We start from the raw sequence: 20,633 nt of genomic DNA, 5'->3' as shown, positions 1-20,633 counted from the left end.
TCCAAAAACCTTGTTGAGCTGCAAAATGACTGCATTTTTGTTTTTGTTTTTTACAGAAATTGTTTTTATTATATTTTTGATTTATTGAGCTGCAGGTTTAGTCTCACTTAAGTGACGGCATTTTTATTTATTTTTTTTACAGAAAATTGTTTGTTCTGAATATTGTTGAGCTGCAGTTTTAGGATCACCTAAGTGACTGCACTTAAGATTAATTTAATTTAATTATTTAAATTTTTTAGCCTCACATGTACTCTTCCAAAACATTCTATATGTTTCTTTAACCCTTTGAAGTTGATTAACGCATATATGCATTTTGAGTCATTTTCACCTGATAACCCTGAAAAGAACTTAAATTAGACTTTCAGTTTTAATCGTACAGATAAGAGCAATACATCAATTGAATCTGTAAAGGGTCTACTTTTTTTTTGGATACAGACATAATAACAAAACACCTTTGTGCACTTATAAAATAAAGATAACAAACAAGGTGTGCTGTCTGCAGCCTTTGTATGCGCTGATCTTCATTTACAAACACGTCATTAAAATGAAGTGTAACTCCGTGAATACTCAACAAAGAGACATGAGAGAGATATCTATAGAAAGCCTGAAATGACTATTTTTAAACTAAACAAGTGCAGCCGAAAACAGATATTCTGTGATAAAGTAATCCATATGAAAACAACGCGATGTCTATTTTTCATATCTCCGCTCATTATATCTAATGTGACCACGCCCCTGCGCTTAACGCGCTATTCAGATTCAAACTGAAGCGCTAGGCTTGAATACACACACACAGAAGAAAAAGCAGCAAGACTGTTCAAGTTTTTATTTTATTTTACTGTTTGCTTCGCGATGAGAGGAATAAGACAAATCACTCCAAAAAGATGTGATGTGGTTGAGGATTTGAGAAATGGATTTCCTCAGAAAAAATAATAAAGCGCTTTATTCAGCAGAGATCATAAACATGAGTAAGTCTCTTTTTATTTATTTGTACTAATTTTCACATAATGTGTAAACATTTTACTAGTTAGACTTTTTCCAAATACTTTTTCCAAACTATAATTCCTGACTAAAAGTATAATAAAGTGAAACATTATGAAGTTTCAATAACAATATACAATACTATACCATTCAAATAGAGATAACTCTAACAAATGTAAAAACAATGCAGTTCTTCTTTCAATTTATCCCCCCTAAAAAACCTGAAAAATATTCTCAGCTCTGTTCAACATTAATAATGATAAAAATAATAATGATGATAATATTAAATGGGTTTTTTTTTTTTTTTTTGGTAGAAATTAAGATTAAAAGGATTTCTGAAGGATTGTGTGACTGCAGTAAGGATGGCAAAAAATAGTTTGAAAGTCAGCTTTGATTGTCCCTAGTAAACTGTTTAACTGCTCCCCCAAGTGGATATTAAATTATGTTGTGGGATAATTAAATATATTCTTAATAAAGTACAAACATAAAATTATATAGATTTATTTTATTCTCACATTCTTTCTTGTAAGTCCTCACTCTCAGTGACACACATCTGAATGAGAGGCTCATTATGCAGCTCATTATGCAGGCCTTTGTCTTCTCAGGTGTAAATCCCAATGATATTCATGATAGTTGACACCTACTCGCATATGACTTTTACCAACAAAAAGTGTCTTAGAAAATTTAAATAAATATATTGTTTTCTGTGAATGAGTAAACAAGATGATTTTCACATAATTTAGAAAGAAAAATTCTAGGCTACAAGCTCCAGTTCTCAACAATCCCGGGAACCAATGTTCTGTATGTGTTTTATGGCCTTATTCAAGTGATTTAATATTTTTAGTTTTTCACTAACCATGCATAAGATTTTTTTCTCAAAAATACAATCATGTACATTAGGCTTGGGCGGTAATACGGTAATATGGTATACCGCGGGATCTAAACATAGCAACGGTATCAGTTCCAATACCGTCATACCGTTAATAAAAAAAAAAAAAAAAAACAATGCACTTATATAGGAGACAATGATTAAATATTAAATATAATTTATTCAATGCCTAAAAATGTGTATGCGTGGTTGTCATCGCGTGACAACGAGACGAGGAGAAAGAGAGAGGAGGGGAAAAGATGGCGAGTTGCGCACCGAGTGACCTGGTCTCAAAAAAATAGAACATAAATTCTGCAGTTTGCCAGTATTTCAGGTTTCGACCGAACGAGAAGGGAGAGGTGGTAAATAAGGATGAGGCTATTTGCAAATTGTGCCCTCACGAAAAAAGATGACAATGGGAATATGCTGCAAAAAAAAAAAAAAAAAAAAGCCAATGGAATGGCAGTCCTGTCGGTATCGGCAACGTAGAGGACCGAATCGGAGCTGAAATAACAGCCTACTGTTTAGAGCCAGTTAGTCAAGGAGACGAGGACCCACTTCATTCATGGAAAAATGCTGACTGGTGTTTTCCCCAGATGTCGCGAGTGGCACGAAAGTACCTGTGCGTCTGTGCCACAAGCACACCATCGAAGCAGGTTTTCAGCACCGCAGGTAAAGTTGTCGGTCCACAACGTGCCCTAGCGAAAAATCTTGACTAGATTGTATGCCACTTGCCATTCGTTCCTATTGGCACTGTTTATTTTTTATTTATTTAATGGATTCGGGTATTTTTTTTTGGTTTTCATTAAAAAACTATTTTGGAAAGAAGACTGGAAAGAAGTTGTTTTTATTTAAACATATTGCTTTTCAATAATTTTTTATTTTATATAATTTTTTTTTTTTTTTTTAATTCAACTGTGGTTGAGTGTTGTGGGTCTATTCGCTCTTTTTATAAGCTGCTCTTTGTTATTAAAAGTTGTTCGTGCAGTGTGATTTTTTTTATGGATGGGCGTTTTTCCGCAAAGATCACATTTGAATAATTTTGAGCTCACAAAAGACAAATATTGGAATATTCGTTTATTTAAATTAGGTTTAATGAGACAGACGTTATTTTTCAGCAACATTCTGTCATTTTGGAACAAGTTTACACACAATAAGCTTGAACATTACACCTCGTGTTTTGTAGCTGAAAAACTTTAACAACGCAAACAAACAGATTAAAAGCAAAAAATAAAATAAAAAATGAACAAATAAAAAACGTAAAGCAGCCTGCAGCAATTAGCTATGCCATTGTACAGAACAAGGGTGTAACTTTGGTTTGAGAAGTGGGGGGGACACAAAATGGGGGAAAAGTTGTTTATAATGATAAATTCTGCCAAAAAGAATAATAGGCTACTAAGAAAAATATTTCTTACTTTATTTATTGTTGAATAGCCAAGACTTGAGAGAATAATTTTATAAAGTCAAAAACTTTCACTAAAAATGTTCCCTGTCTCACCTATGAAATATGAAAATGTGCTAGCCTGTTTCTGACATGACATAATTAAAATTAATTACCTGACCCTTTACACAACACATACCTGCAACTCTGAGCTACTTCTCCCTGTCTTTAATCAGCTTCACCTCATCTGTTCTCTGATATGAAAGCATTCATCACAACTGAAACTATATTATAACAGTCAACAGAAAAATATCAGGGCCTGATTTTGTTTCTCACCCACCACACAAGTGAACAGGTAAATAATATGAAACCACACATGTGATGATGTGACCATGTTAAAAAAATATTCTAAACAAATAACAACACGCAATTTGGCTCCTACAAGAAGAACATTTAATTTGATAATATTCAAACTGTATTCACTATTTATCATGTACTCTTCTGCCCTTTTATCACCAACAAATCAAAATCACCTGGCCTTTCATACAGCACATAACCTACCTGTACATTGTGCTGCTACTGCTTTCCCCTATCTCTCCCTCTCTGTTCTGAAGCAGCTCCACCTCAGCTGTGCTCTGATATGAAAACAACTGAGTTATGATCATATTGAGTCCACATAGCCAGAAAAGAGTCTCTGGATGTACATTTTAAAAACTGTGTGTGCCACATTCATTTTCAAATTAGTGTGTAAAAAAAAAAAAATAGTAAAACTATACTGAGGCTCACCACATAATCATAACACTATATAAAATATAGGCTAACTCAGGCTAGCTCAGCATTAAGCCTTTTCTTTGAACAAGTAAATACATTTTTACAAATTAACTTCCATTTTAAATGAACAAATATTGTAAGTGAACAATAGCTCAAGTTTAGAAAAACATTTATTATTAAGACTTATTTTATTTCTGCATCTGAGTATAATAAGTTGAGTAGCCTATAACAGCAGCCAGAGTCTGCTTGTCATACATTGCTGACAGAAAACGCTGCTGTTTAAAGTGGACACAGAATGTTCTAGGCAACATTAAATGTTTAGGTTAGCTAGCTAACGGTCTGAAGTTACCTAGCAACAGTGTATGTTAACGTTAGCTCATCAGCAGGTGTAGACCATAGACTACGATACTGCGATACCGGCTGCTCAGTAGAACTTTCCGTGCGCTAACACTATTAAGAGTGTGCACGAGACGTCCCTGCCTGTACGCGGACGCGCGCATCGACACAGACAGGCAGGATGTCTGTTATGCTCGGTCCTGCTCCTCCGTGACGACGACAGCGCGCGGTTAAAAAAAACCCATAACAAACTAATTTGAAAGTGGGGAGGACATGAACGGGATTTTGAAAAGTGGGGGGGACATGTCCCCCCTGTCCCCAAAGGAAATTACGCCCATGGTACAGAATGTAGCTTACACTTAACTTTGAAACCGTCAGCAAATCTTTTTTGCTTTTATTCTATTGTTTTACATGTTCTTGTTAATGTAAACATGATCGGGGGAAAGTGGGCTCCTCAGTCTGTTAACAATAAGGCCGGCCGCGGAGAAAACGCGCTCTGACGGCACAGACGTTGGCGGGACTTACAAATAACGGTGTGATAAGCGAATAAGTTTTGTGAAGCGCTTCGTGTTTTGGTTTCACCACTGAATGGGATCCTCATCTGGAGCAATACACGGCTCCAGCAAGAACTGTTCCCACTCGTCTCGGCTGGACTCTCTGTAATCATCGCTGAAGAACTGGAGAATAAGAAGATCTTTTCCCACGAGTGGGCATTGCATCCTCTGCATCGCTGGTGACGCACCACTCGTCTCGCATCAAGGAAAATGTTCTGATAATGTTCCAAAAATATGATGATGTTTTCATCAAGAAACCTGAGATCTTTGGGCCGAGGGTCTAGGGCAGATGCAAGAAGAGGAGTTTTCACTGCATTCTCCAAGCTAGCGGTGTTTATTCGTTGCTTGAGAGTCGCCGGAACAATGTTCTTGAATGCGGTCACTTTCTGTGATTCTCCACGACATATTTGAAGTACTGTAGAAGACCGCAGTTCTTATTCATTCATTAATTTTATTTTTTTGCTTTCATTCATCTTCAAATATGCCGTGGAGAATCACAGAAAGTGAACGAATTAGGTTTTATTGTGGACTTTTTTCCCTTTTTTCTTTTCTTTGTGGCAAGCAAAAATATGTCGAAATTCGAATATCATTTTTATTTATCGAATAATTAGAGCCGAACGAATATTATAATAATAATAATAATAATATCTGTGCACACCCCAAGTGATTTTATTGATTTGTGTGCGCATCTCTGCTCAAAAACTGTTCTGTTTGTTTATGTTAATTTAATTATGTTTGACTATTGCTATTTGTTGCTAATAAAAGCTGTTAATATTGTTGTGCATGTCATTTTGTTATTGTTTCAGTATTAGTGTTTGGTATTCAGTTTCTGAATGGTTTAGGCACAAGCCAACAGTTTGGTGATGCTGTCTCAGCCTTAGTCATATTTTTTTAATTATTCACGGTAATACCGTATACCGAGGTAAAATAGGGAGGAGGTTTGACGGTATCAAAATTTGGATACCGCCCAAGCCTAATGTACATGCATGCATTTCACATATTATTATAGCCCAGTTTGTGCTGATTACAGTGAGATTAGACTTTACCCATTTAGATATTTATAAGAAACTGAAAAAAGCACAAATATCAGGGCATGACAAAACTTCTCCAGGCCCCAAAAATACCCTTAGACTCCAGAGGGTTAAAATAAAATACATTGTTCAATGTCTTTTCCCCAGACATTTAAAAATAACATTTTAGATCTGTAATTGCAATACCGTGATACCGTAAAACTGTGATATTATTATCTAAGGTTATCATACCATCAGAATCTCAAACAGGTCCATGTCTAGAAGCAATGCTAAGGGACGGTGAGAAGACGAGAATCAGAGGATCGCAATGAACGGGTGGAGAATAGGAAAGGAGCAGATTGCCAGACCATACAAAGCTTTAGAAGCAAGCAGGAGAATTTTAAACTTAATACGAAAGGCCACTGGTAGCCAAAGCAGATCAGCTAGAATAGAGGTGATGTGGACCGAACGCTTAGCGTGACTGAGAATATGAGCAGCTTAGTTTTGGGCCTGGAGAAGTTTTGTCATGCCCTGACACATTTGTGCTTTTTTCAGTTGCTTATAATCATGTAAAAGTCTAATCTCACTGTAATCAGCACAAACTGGGCTATAATAATATGTGAGCAGCATGCATGTACATGATCGTGTTTATGAGAAGAAAAAAATCATATGTGTGGTTAGTGAAAAACTAGAAATGTTTAATCACTTAAATAAGACAAAAAACACATACAGAACATTCACTGTAAAAAACAACCTATAGAATCTACTCAATAAAATTGAGGTAACAATTTGCACTCACTTCGTTTGGGTAGATTCTATCTTATATATTTGAGTAAAGTATACTTAAATTTAACAGCTATGGCAGACTAAAAGAGATAAGGTAAGGTCTACCTAATATTTCTCATTACATCAAATAACTAATTACTTATAAAAATTTCGTAATATTAACCCTATTGTAAGTGAGCAACAGTGCATCTACTAAATTATTATTAATAATGATTAGCCAATAGGAAAAATTACATATTACTTATTCAGGGAATGTAGAATTTATATAAAAATGGTCAGACGCAGGAGATTGCATCAATTGCTTATTTTATTGATCAATAACATTTTGTATTTTTAAACATTTAAAACTATATTACATAATTAAAGTACAATTTAGCCCCTTACAATAAATTTCAAGTGAAATACAAAATCATAATGTGACAAAGCTTTTTGAATATATTACATTCAAAAATAAGATGAAAAAACATACATTAGAGGCAAAACTCCTAAATACTGTTTCTTCACGTAACCATTTCAAACTATATGCGTTTAGATTTAATGTGTGGCTACAATACTTGCAACTCTAGAAAATAAAAGGAGACTGAAATGATCTAATTTACCTTAAAAGACTATTATTCTACATCGATACAAACATTTAAACTTCATTTAAAACTAATTAAGTGCAAAAAATGCTCTTACATTCAATTTTAAGTGACATACAACTTCATATTACATAAAACTCATTACATTTAACTTTTTTGAACAATTACTATTTAAAAGTAAAACAATACATTTTAAGTTACATTAAACTTCAAATATAATTCACATTACATATAACGTGCTACTTCTTGAACATTTACCATTTGCAAATAAAACAGTTTTCATTGAGGCTGAACTTACAGTACAAACAGCTCATTCCATTAGTTTACACTTGAGGCTTTGGACCTTCTTCAGCAGTTTTGCTCCGTCAAGTTTCAAAAAAAGTTTCTGGAAGACTTCAAAGGTGTACTTTATTTTTTTTGGATATTCAAGGTTGAGGGCATATATCAATCCCATCAACAGTATGCACGCTGTGGTTCTGTTTCCACAACCATTCAGCACTTTGATGCCCTCGATTACAACACACACATCTGCTGGGTCCTCCTCAACTGCAGGATTGTGAATAACCACCAACTTCATTATTTCATTTGTGTGGCCTTCAAGTTCATCCTCCTGTTGAAAAAAAAAAAAAGGTTTTATGTTAGTTCAAGCAAATTAGCATGTTTGATTACAGTCGTTTTCTTGGTTAATGCCAATTGTTTGCTCACACGCAGGATTTCTGTATTAATCAGCATTTAAATAAAAATGAGTAACAAAAATCAAAACACAAATTCTTCACCTGAGTATCCCATAATGAATTACATGATCTTTGACCTGAGCATCCTTAGGCCGGCGACACACTGTTTGCGTGGCGTGTCTGTTTTAATTCAGCTCCCATGTTAACAGGTTAGAGCTTGCAGACTGCCTGCGTGAGAGGTGCGTCGCGCAGAAAACGCGTGCATGCTAGAAATAGAACCAATGCCTATTTTACACGTGCCGCACGCGTGTTGGAAGCGTTTCCAGGCAAAATATAATAGTAAAATATGTTAATATGTCATTTTGTATACAAATACATATTAATTCATGACACTTTGATGTTTGAATGTGTATAGGTTGACAAATTCAGATATAAATGTAACTAAAAAAATTAATAATTATCGATTTTCAAATATTTCACCTGTCAAACATATATTGCCGTCAATACTGTTGACGGTGTCCTTTATCAGTAGGCGTAGGTGTGTAAAAAAAAGTTGATATTGTTGTCATGAAGACAAGATCCTGGTCTGTCTTCGGCCTCCCTCTATGCCGCGGGCCAGGCACGCTACTGGTGTGTAAAGACACAGAAAACGCAAGGCAGCCACCATGCTCCTGACACGCAGCAGAGACGCCACGCAGCCAGTGTGTCATGGCCTTAGTCTGCATTTTCTGAACATTTCATATGTGACAAAATATTTCTAATCACAATACGTAAATAAATACATACACAAATATATTTTAAAATGCACTTCTGACTATTTATCAAAGGCTAGGTATTGTGTTGGTTTATTGGCTAAATCACAGTGATCAATAAGGGAAATGAAACAATGTGTATCCATTTGAATACCTTGAAATTATGAATTATGTAATAACATACCTGACACTCTTGGAACAGCTCTTCTTGATTTTCCCCAAGATACTCAATGAGGCAACAGATGCATGCATCCCTTTTTTTCTCAATACTCTGGAACTACAAAGACATGCATTTTAGAGCCAATACAGTGACTCTATGAGCTCGGCACTGCAACTTAGGAAAACATGCAAACAGACAAATAACAAGCAAATGAAAAAAATCAATTAAAAAAAAAAAAAAACATTATTAGTCCGACAACAAATGCTCGATTTCAAAAATGACAACAAAAGTATTCAGTGGATACTAATGCTAAACACTCCTTGGAAAGGTTTGCTGTTTGGACCAGGCAACTGAACAAAAATTTAAAGCATCCTTAGAGCTAAACTCGACAGGAAATCAGTTCTTCAGGACTTGTTGGCAGACCTAAGTTTAGGAACCAATCTCACTACTCAAGGCAAGTATAGGTATCAAATTGTTAACAACAAATAAAGCAATAAATAAATACAATATAAATGCATGGGCAATTCGAATGGAGACAGGGTATGGACTGGCTTCGACTAAAATGCCCATGTTGTAATCTGTAGTGTTTTAATAGATCCAATCGTTTGGATGGTGTAAAGTTACATATTTTGCACAGCCAATTAATTTCCAATAAGCTAGAACATCCATTGACCCAGTGGTTAGTTTGGGTACCTGAAGTTAATTTGTCTTGATAACTGCTATGAATTCTTCTTTCTTCTTCATATAGATCTTTCTGCAGCAGAAAAAAATGTGTCAGAAACAGGATACTGAAATTATTAATTATCACACTCCTGTAAAATGAATTGTACATAATTTATATTCATATCCATTTACATTTTTCATATTTTGCTTAATAATTACACCAACTAGAAGTTAGTACAATGTATTTGAAAATCCAAGTTAACTCAAACACATAAATCAATTATAAAAACATTACAACTGTCAGGCCTATGTTACAGATCAGATAAGGAACATAAAAAAAATTACATATTTTCAATCCTTTGCTTTTTGTCGTTAGCAGAGCACATGCTAATCGCTGCATATTAATGCTAACCATGTGCTCAGTGGGAGGCTGATTAGCTGTAATGCAAATTTATAAACTTAACACTTAGGCATCAGCACACAGTTAGTAGTTTAACGTTACACAGTATTATTTACAACACAGTAGTAAAAGTCTGACATTTTTGCATTTTAAATACTTAATATAAATTATCACGAATGAAGCACATTACTCAAAAATAGGAATTGGAAGATGCACGCAATTATACAAACAACGATTTTCAAACATAGGCTGATTAACGTTACTTGACAATAAATTTGGATCATATAAACCCCCAAAACACATTTTTTAAACAGACAATAATTTAAAAACGCACACGGAAAAAGGCAAACGTTAAGTATAAATCTGTAAATGATGATAATAATAAAATGGGTTTTATAAATTGATCCCTTCTAACACAAACCTCAATATCAACAGATAAATGCAAGAAAACTTTAACAGTAATTATCTAGCATACCACATCGACAGCTTTACTGCTATTTTCTGCTCCGAATGCCTTGTCGTCTGTATAGTAACGTTACATCAGCCATCCATTGCTCTCTCTCGTCACTTGCTCAAGTTCAACCACTCATGTTTAACAGTTTCGCTGTTCACGAATTTCAGCCATGTAACATTACAATAATTGAAGCTATATTTCAATCACAAACGTAGATGTTAGCTCGCATTCGCAGGGGCAAGTAACGTTGGAAAATGTATTCCGCTTCCAATCCTAACTTGACTGACAACAAATTATAACGTGTCGATCTATCACCAGATGGTGCGTCAACAGAGACCGAGAAATGACTATTCTTCTGGTACATTTTACCGTTAAACAACTTAACATTTGCATTCATGATGATGATATCAACAAGTTGAATAAAAACGTACCTGTAGGTTCACCAATAAATGTTCATCCACCGCCAATGACAAGGAAAATGGTGACTCCCGCGATTCCCGCCTGGATGTTGACGCATGCGCACTTTGCAGTGCCAAAGCTAATATTTAGGGGTAAATTTTACTTATTTTTTTAGGCTTGCAGTTAATACTGTTAAAAAATAGATAGTGTAGGTACAAAGTACCCATTATTTTTTACAGTGTTGGTTCCCGGGACTTTTGAGAATTGGAGCTTGTATCCTAGAATTTTTCTTTGTAAATTATGTGAAAATCATCTTGTTTACTCATTCACAGAAAACAATATATTGATAAAAAAATTTTAAGACACTTTTTGTTGGTAAAAGTCATATGCGAGTAGGCGTCAACTATCATGAATATCATTGTGATTTACACCTGAGAAGACAAAGGCCTGCATAATGAGCTGCATAATGAGCCTCTCATTCAGCTGTGTGTCACTGAGAGGGAGGAGTTACAAGAAAGAATGTGAAGACAAAATAAATGTATATAACTTTGTTTGTAGTTTATTTAGAATATATTTAATTATCCCACAAAATAACTTGAGTTCCACTTGCGAGTGCAGTTTAACAGTTTATTAGGAACAATCAGAGCTGACTTTCAAACAAATTGTTTGCATCATTATTCCAGTCACACAATCCTTCAGAAATCCTTTTAACAATCTGATTAAAAAAAAAACTTTATTATTATTATTATTATTATTAATAATATTATTATCAATGTTGAAAAGAGCGGAGAATATTTTTTCCAGTTTTTTTTAGGGGGGATAAATTGAAAGAACAGCATTATTTGCTACATTTGTTAGTTACATTTATTTGTTACATTTTATATTATTTACATCAAGCTTTTGAATGGTATAGTGTTGTATGTTGTTATTGAAACTTCATAATATTTCACTTGATTATAAATTTAGTCAGGAATTATAGTTGGGAAAAAGTCTAACTAGTAAAATGTTAATTAGTTATGTGAAAACTAGTACAAGTATATAAATAAATAAAAAGAGATTTCCTCAGGTTTATGATCTCTGCTGAATAAAGCACTTCATCCTTTTTTTCTGAGAAAATCCATTTCTCAAATCCACATCACATCTTTTTGGGGTGAATTGTCTTATTCCTCTCATCGTGGAGCAAACAGTAAAATAAAAGAACTTGAAGAATAGTCTCACTGCGTTTCTTGTGTTGTGTGGCGTATTCAAGCCGCGCGCTTCAGTGAAACATTAGAATCTGAATAGAGCGTTCACTTTATCTCAGAATATTTGTTTTCGGCAGCACTTGTTTAGTTTAAAAGTAGACAAGTCAGGCTTTCTATAGATATCTCTCTGAAGTCCAAATAATTTTATACTTTATTGATAATAACTGGCAACTAAAATGTCGCGTTTGTTTTTATTTGCATTAAAATCACACAATCATCAAACACAATAATGTTGACTTGTGGAACATTTCATTATATAAAACAGTCTTTATACATTCCCATTTTTTTGTAGCTGAATTTAACTGGTCAACAAGGATTTACATAAATAACTTTTTGTTACTGGTATTTAAACAAACAAATCCAACAATAATGTTTATTTGCTTTGACCTTCAATTGTATATCAGTTTATTTGAATTAATAAATGCCCATCTGAATGTAAAGTTATTCATTCCATTTTTAATGTGAAATTTGCATTTATCATAAATACAATTTTGCATTCTGGTGTTGTCGTAAACTAAAATGTTTTTTTTGTTGTTTTGTTTGTTTTCATTTGCATTAATACACAGTCATCAAATACAATAACATTGACTTGTAAAACATTTCAACAGAACACTTTTAACACAATTTAATGACAGTTGTCGTAGCTGAATTTAACTTGTCAAAAAGTATTTACATTAAAAATACCTTTGTTGCTTTTTGTAACTGATCAGTATTTTAACAACATAAAATGGATATCACACTAACATAACATACTTTTATGCTTTGACCTTCAAATATCAATTTAGTTACATAAAGGTCCATCTGAATTTGATATATATGCACATGCACAAGCAATCTTCTTCTGTGAAGAAGCCCTCTGCTACTCTAAACTGTACAATCCCTCAATAAAACAATATAAAGACTGCCAAATGTGCAATAATTCTGGGCAAATATTTGTTCACATTTTTGTTGCAGAGCGGGTCATCAGTGTACGCTTTTGGTAGCATAAATGCAAGTAGTCCTGTTTGTGTATGTATCCAGATTGCTCATGAGGAAAGTATAACACAGGCTTCACTGACACATTTCTGAGCAGCTGATGGGATGTGATTTCTCCTTAGGACTCGTGTGTGTGTGTGTGTGTGTGTGTGTATATATATTACCTCTGATTCCAAACTGTTAGAACTCTTCTGAACTCGCTTCACAGCAGCAGGCGCCTGAGATGATGACATCATCTTGTAGTTTTTGTTTTGGCGGAGCACAGACTTATAAGTGCATTACCACCACCTATATCTCAAGTGGACCATTGACCCTCCTAATTGAGATTGTAGATAGTGTTAATGGTCCATTTGAGAGATAGGTGGCGATAATGCACTATAATGCGATAATGCAAGTCTGTGATCTGCCAAAATGAAACAAGATGATTGTTTTTTTGTTTAGTTTTTTTCTATTAATGTTTATTTCAAACTCTCGTGGAGACAACAGCATAAGAAAAACAGGCAAGGCATTAACAAAATGCAGATTTGACAATGAAAACATAATATATATATATATATATATATATATATATATATATATATATATATATATATATATATATATATATATATATATATATATATATAAGGCATTATTCTCAAAATACTAAATGTTACAGGTTCAAAGACATTTCAGCAGCATAACAAATAACTTCTATAGTTTGTTTAGACATTTTTACAAGGTTCAAGGAGGATAACATCCGAAATTAATTTTTTAAAACAGTTTACATTTGGCAATAGTTTTTTCCATTTATTTTTGTGAATGTGGTATTTACTTATAATTATGATAAGGTTAATTAAAAGTGAAAGATCCCTCATCAGTTTATAATTACAAATAAGAATATCTTCTATTGTAATTTGTTCAGGTTCACTAATTTCATTGTTTAACCAGCTATGGACATCTTGCCAGAGCTTCCTACAAACTGTGCAAAGGAAGAATAAATGATCTGTTCGTTCTGGGTTTTCATGACAAAAGTCGCAAGGGTAAACTTCAAAACCAAATCTATCCCTCAGTGTCTCCGCAGATGGATAGTGGTTAAGAATTTTAAATTGCATTTCTTTTACTTTGGGTGCAATTGAGCATTTTATAAATTTCCAATGTTTTTCTGCAATTGCTGGATTATCTAATATTTAAAGTTTTATCTTCCTCTCATAATCATGATATATATATCCTTTGAAAGCTTTATTTAAATATTTGTTGTCACATTTTTTTGTCCGTAATGTTTAATTCTATTGTTAAGTTTGGAAGTTTGATTTGATTTATAATTATAAAAACTAATAATGCTTTTTATCAGCTGTATCAAATTGACTGCGATTAAGATGATCGTCTCAGGCGCTTGCTGCTGTGAAGCGCGTTCACAAGAGTTCAAACAGTTCAGACACTGCATGAATCAGGGGTTAATAAAAACTACATTAATTGATAGATTTGTTAGAAAAGCCCCGGTGGACAGCAGCCGTCTTGTCTGGAAGATAATTTAGAAAGGAGCAGCAGACAGCGTCATGAGGTGGAGGTTTGGTAACTTCATTTACTGTGTTGAATAGTGCTTTTTGAGGAATGATTAAGGAAGAAGATAGAGTAGGATTATAATAAGACAGTCAGCCATCAGTACCATATATTAAAATTCATTGGTGTCGTGGAAATCGAGTTGTATCATTCAGAGGTTATCACCACCCCTTTGCCATGCAGTCTCGGAGTATGTTTAACAGCAGGAAGACATCAGAGACTTCAAAGTTTAACTTTTTGTTACTGGTATTTAAACAAACAAATCCAACAATAATGTTTATTTGCTTTGACCTTCAATTGTATATCAGTTTATTTTAATTAATAAATGCCCATCTGAATGTAAAGTTATTCATTCCATTTTTAATGTGAAATTTGCATTTATCATAAATACAATTTTGCATTCTGGTGTTGTCGTCAACTAAAATGTTTTTTTTTTGTTTTGTTTGTTTTCATTTGCTTTAATACACAGTCATCAAATACAATAACATTGACTTGTAAAACATTTCAATAGAACACTTTTAACACAATTTAATGACAGTTGTCGTAGCTGAATTTAACTTGTCAAAAAGTATTTACATTAAAAATACCTTTGTTGCTTTTTGTAACTGATCAGTATTTTAACAACATAAAATGGATATCACACTAACATAACATACTTTTATGCTTTGACCTTTGACCTCAAATTAATGAAGTGTTTGGTTCTTGATTGTATATTATCAGGTTCTGGTTCAGGTTCAGTTATAATAAAGAAGCAAGGATGTCTGGAGTCAGATTCCTGCTGAATCTCTGTGTTGCTGCAGTAGAAACTGACAGATATACAGGAACAAGATTCTCCTCTCTGCTGTCATCTGTGTGCAGCTACAAAACCTTCCCTTTTGATGAAGAGAGAGATGATTATGATGCTGAGGTTCAGAGTGATTTCCTGCTGGATCTGTGCTCTCTTGTGAAGAACTATGAGACTCAAACAGGCAGGAGTTTTCTTTCAGCATTACAGTCAGTTTTCCAGTTACCTGATGTCTGGATCATAGATCTCTCAGAGAGAAAGATCTCCGTCCTCCTGGAAGTGCTGAAGCTCCAGACAGAGAAGAAACCAGTCGAGCTGAGAAGATGTTCAGAGGAAGAGAGAGACGTGATGAGTTTCCTTCAGTGTCTGCAGCACATCTCACAGCTGAGGTAAAGTGGTCTATGTAAACAGCTCTTCAGTTAACTGAAATGATCAGAGTAATATATAACCTATAACATGCTTTCAGGGCCATTTTAGTGGGACTCATTATCAGCTCTGGGGTATCATGCCAGAACGGCCCACTTTAGTTAATGACTGACTATATGAAAATAATGTAATTAAAATAGGGCTGTAGCTATCTAATATTTTAGTAATCGAGTATTCTACCAAAAATTCCATTGATTAATCGGATCAAATGTGTTTTTGCTTAATTAAAGTGCAATATTAATTATGCAAGAGAAAATAAGACTCCAGGGTCTTGCACGTTCAACATGGACTTTAATACGCACACATATGCAGAAACACACATTGAAAATGTTTGGTGATACAAGTGACGTGACATTCAGCCAAGTATGGTGACCCATACTCAGAATTCATGCTCTGCATTTAACCCATCCGAAGTGCACACACACACACACACACACAGTGAACACACACCCGGAGCAGTGTTCAAAGTACAAGAACACTGTACAAGAGTTTATTGTAATTATTGATCAGAGAGTCAATTAAATACCTGTAAACCTGTAGCATTTGTCCCGTGATTTTTAGAGTCCTGGTAAGAAACAATGGCAGGAATTATTGTTTCCGCTCAGGGTGGGAATCTACCATGTATTAATCAAGCGTGGGGGTTTCAGGGGCAACGTGGCCGAGTTGCTGTTATTTCCTGTTTAATGTGAACGAATTAATAACATCAAAGTAGATTTATTATGTAGAACATCATGCCAATATGTTTCTTTCAGACTCTGTATATTTAAGGGAACATGTGTAAAGTGTTTTCTGTGAGTTTGTCCCTCCACATGTGGTAATGGTGCTGGCTACCGGTATAAATCTGAATGTCTTTGGAAGGTAGTCTGTGTTTGTTTCTGCAGTGGAGAGTGTGGCCTGAGGGTTGCAGGTATTTTATTCACTCTCTGATCAATAATTACAATAAACTCTTGTATCACCAAACAGTCTCGGTGTGTGTTTGTGCGTATTAACATCCATGTTGAACGTGTCCCTCTGTGACAGTCACAGGCCTCTTAAAATGAACAAAGTTTCGTTTTTTAGAATTTTTATTTTTATTTTTTAAATGCATAGAATGCAATGCACACATCAAAAATAAACATTTAATTATTACCCATTGTTTCTCTGTCTATACTTGTACTGTGAACAATGACAAGAAAGTTGACAGATGAATTAAGTGCATTTAAGTGCCATTCAGTTGGGGTTTTAAATAAAGCATTTTCTGAGATGCACATTAAACACATAAAACATTATTTTAATTTATCTTTTAATTATTGATTATTAACTTAACTTTTTGGTAAACAAAGGGGATTTACTATTAAAAATAAAACATGTAAGAAATGTTGTGTGATTAAACCTTAATTTTGTATTTTTTTATAGTGGTAGGCTATGTACATTCTGCTGAACAATAGTCTTTAACTGGACTTTTATTTTGACGGGTTGACGTACCTTTACAGTTGTATGTGATGTGACCCTAGTTTTACTCAAATCAAACGGTCAAATGCTCATGAAGTGACTGTCAGAGCAGTTCTGAAGATGTTCATGTGTTCACGTCTTATTTAGAGAGACAGCAGACGCTGAAATTACCACGAGCATCACTGTGTGTTAATGAATGAAGACGTGCTTCTGCTCCATTCAATAACACAGACAGGCAGAACATGCAGGATTCATATTTAAATAGACTGTTCCGGCTTTATATTTACAGATATTAGTCCATATCGTGATTTGATGTAAGTGCAATGACCTGTTTTTGATTAATTCATTAAAAATTTGGCAAATTCCTTGCCATTCCACATTTAACTGTAAATTCCGTTTTTATGACTGGATTCCGCTATTCCCTCCGTGTTTTCTGCATCGCGGGAATCATAGAGCCCTAGTCGTGGTATGCCAGCTCTATATCTTGCAATGGACGCACACCACGATGTTCTCTTCATGTTTGCACGTGCCCTTAAATCAAAACACTGCTGACTCCTTACAGTATGAGATTTCAGACACAGCGATTGTGTCTCCTTCTGCTTTGTGGGTGACGTAAACGCATTGTCACATTAAAAAAATCATTGCGAAAGAACCTGACGTGAGATTTAAAATAAATTAAAAGAGGCTTCGAGGCAGAGGAATTTGCCTCGATCATTTTTTGTAATCGAGTTACTTGAGGAATCGTTTCAGCCCTAAATTAAAACCTCAGTATACAAGTCTGAAATAGCGCATTGTTCTCTACAGACTTGTAATTCACTGAATTTTTCTAGAGCTTTCATTTTTTTTTTTTTTTAAATTGTAACCATAAAAATGGAAAATATGGGACAATTGTAATTTATTTTAAAGGCAAAAGGGGACAGACTAAGGGACACTCAAAATATTAGTGCTGTACCATAATGTCTCCCTGCATTTAAAACGTTCCTAGAAATAATCACATTTGTTTTTGTAGAATTATTCAAAAAAGAATCAAAGTCATAAAAAAATGATTGTCCTGAATAAATTGCACTATTATAGAAGTGTGAGTGGACAAGTAATTTAGGAGGTGAAAGTACTGTAATATTACATACAATGGCCTGAACGGAACGTGTATGAAATGTCAGTCAACAAAGTTTTCTTTAAACAATGGCACTTACATTTTTGAACTAAAATTTTATTGCAACCATATAGCTTATGAATGAATGAAATGCATACTTTTCAATAAAAAGAAACATAGAGAATGTGGGCTGTTTCTGCTTCTTGGATTTGTACTTAAGTATTGAGTTCCAAGTTTATGCATTTGCTCTTTCTCTCTATTTAACAACATTAACTTATAATATGATAGAAATCTTCCCTCAGGTAGATTGAATGTTTTCCTGCCTTGCTGGATGTTGGGACTCATGATCAATAAGTTGTTTGTATTCACTCAAATGCAAAACGTGGATATTAGTGAAAGGGAATTGCCCTTAGCATGAGTCCCGCTCGCTGTGAAGCAGGAACCTGGTGCTCCTGATTAACCATTCCTGGCCTGCACACTCACACATTCATTATTTTGACATTCTGGGAGGAGTAAAATTTACATATGGGGTTTCGACAACCAGTTGTTTTTACTCTTGTAATGTCCCAGACCACCTTCAGAAGTGCTTTGAGCTTTCAGATTTAAATCTGTCTCAAAAGTGTTTTGGAGGGCATTTGCACCTGGACTCTTCATGACTAGATAGCTATCCTATCAGAGAAAACGCATGACGTGACCAGGTGTAAACAGGCCCCATTAGTAACGGGAGTGAACAGTGTTTGGCGACAGCTTTCCCATGAGAGGGTGTGGCTTCAGCGCAGATAGTGGACACGCCCCCAGTATTTGAGAGTAGAGAATAGGCTTGGTTGAGATGAGCAAAAGAAATCTGCCCAGAACCGGTCAACGGTGATCACTGCAAGATGCAGAAGTGGTTAGAAATGTGTCACGTTATTATTCTCTTATTTCCCTATAGCAGGTAATGAACCAGAAGTCTCACACACAGGCTTATTTCCACTTAGAAGAATAAGGGATAGTGTATTTGCTTCCCTGCTGATCAAAAGTACACTGAGCAGGACAAGACTTTGGGGGCCAGGGCTCTGGGCTTAAGGTTATGGTTTGGCCCTAAACCTACACACTACAAATGCCCCCAACTAGAACAGCATTATGGAGTAACACAAAATACACAAAAATTTTAATATGCTTTGAGGTTTATATATATTATTTAATATGCAATATGTCTAACCTAGTAACATTAGTTGTAATAATAAAAATCATTGTAATACAATAAACAGGATGTGTTCTCTTAGATGAGAGTTCAAAACCTGAATAAACAGACTTTTTCTTGTAACTGTACAGTTATTGTCCTTGGTGTGAACGTTTCTTAAGACTTCCTCCTTCATATCCACAGACTTTGAACAAATAACATCTTATTACAGTGCAATTCAGCTAAAACATTATCAAATCAGATCCCTGTGTCTTGTTGAAATATTTATTTGTGTCTGTGGCATAATGTGATGAATGTTGTCTCAAATTAATGAAGTGTTTGGTTCTTGATTGTATATTATCAGGTTCTGGTTCAGTGATGAAGAAGAAAGGATGTCTGGAGTCAGATTCCTGCTGAATCTCTGTGTTGCTGCAGTAGAAACTGACAGAGATACAGGAACAAGATTCTCCTCTCTGCTGTCATCTGTGTGCAGCTACAAAACCTTCCCTTTTGATAAAGAGAGAGATGGTCAGAGTGATTTCCTGCTGGATCTGTTCTCTCATGTGAAGAACTATGAGACTCAAACAGGCAGGAGTTTTCTTCCAGCATTACAGTCAGTTTTCCAGTCACCTGATGTCTGGATCATAGATCTCTCAGAGAGAAAGAGCTCCGTCCTCCTGGAAGTGCTGAAGCTCCAGACAGAGAAGAAACCAGTCGAGCTGAGAAGATGTTCAGAGGAAGAGAGTGAAGTGATGAGTTTCCTTCAGTGTCTGCAGCACATCTCACAGCTGAGGTGAGAACATCTGTCATCTTATAGTCATTGTGAAATATGATTTCTGTATAAGCTGGAGCATGTTTTCTGGTCTTAATGAGTGTCTTTAGATTAGAAGCTCTGTTTTGTTTCAGTGTTAGCTAGAGAGTGATGTAAGTAACGGTACGCAAAAATCACGGATCGGTACGTACCTCTGTAGCTTCCTGGCTTAAAAAATGTTGAACTCTTACTGATGATTCATAATGAGCTTTATTAAAGATCCGTCACCGTAGATTTGCAGTAATCACCGTTAAATGCCATAAGACATCACGAATCACCGTAAGAGCTTTAAATGAAAACAAACAAAACATAATACAAATAAACCATGAAACAAGCATACATCAAATCACATACAAACTTATACCCATTATTATAAAACAAAAAATCCAAAATAA

At 34.8% G+C, this 20,633-nt stretch overlaps 2 protein-coding genes across 19 annotated transcripts in view; one reads left to right on the top strand and one right to left on the bottom strand.

Moving 5' to 3' along the window:
• LOC127963125 (uncharacterized) overlaps positions 1-20,633 on the top strand; it is a 299,165-nt gene that overhangs the window by 13,575 nt on the left and 264,957 nt on the right. For 5 of the 18 annotated variants that reach the window (XM_052562836.1, XM_052562847.1, XM_052562842.1 and 2 more), the window contains 2 exons: positions 15,252-15,704; positions 19,792-20,220. The exons of 6 other annotated variants lie outside the window; for them this stretch is intronic. In XM_052562836.1, the coding sequence (XP_052418796.1) occupies positions 15,252-15,704; positions 19,792-20,220 (882 nt within the window). The remainder of the gene's footprint in view (positions 1-15,251; positions 15,705-19,791; positions 20,221-20,633) is intronic. 7 more of the 18 variants (XM_052562848.1, XM_052562843.1, XM_052562840.1 and 4 more) reach the window with 2 other exon arrangements.
• The window catches only part of LOC127963166 (uncharacterized), a 392,897-nt gene that overhangs the window by 333,097 nt on the left and 39,167 nt on the right, over positions 1-20,633 (bottom strand). The window lies entirely within an intron of this gene.

Source organism: Carassius gibelio, chromosome B8 (assembly GCF_023724105.1).
Source record: "Carassius gibelio isolate Cgi1373 ecotype wild population from Czech Republic chromosome B8, carGib1.2-hapl.c, whole genome shotgun sequence".
In the NCBI taxonomy this organism is placed as follows: Eukaryota; Metazoa; Chordata; class Actinopteri; order Cypriniformes; family Cyprinidae; genus Carassius; species Carassius gibelio.
The sequence above is the reverse complement of the archived record's forward strand: the minus strand, read 5'-3'. Positions and strand labels throughout refer to the sequence as shown.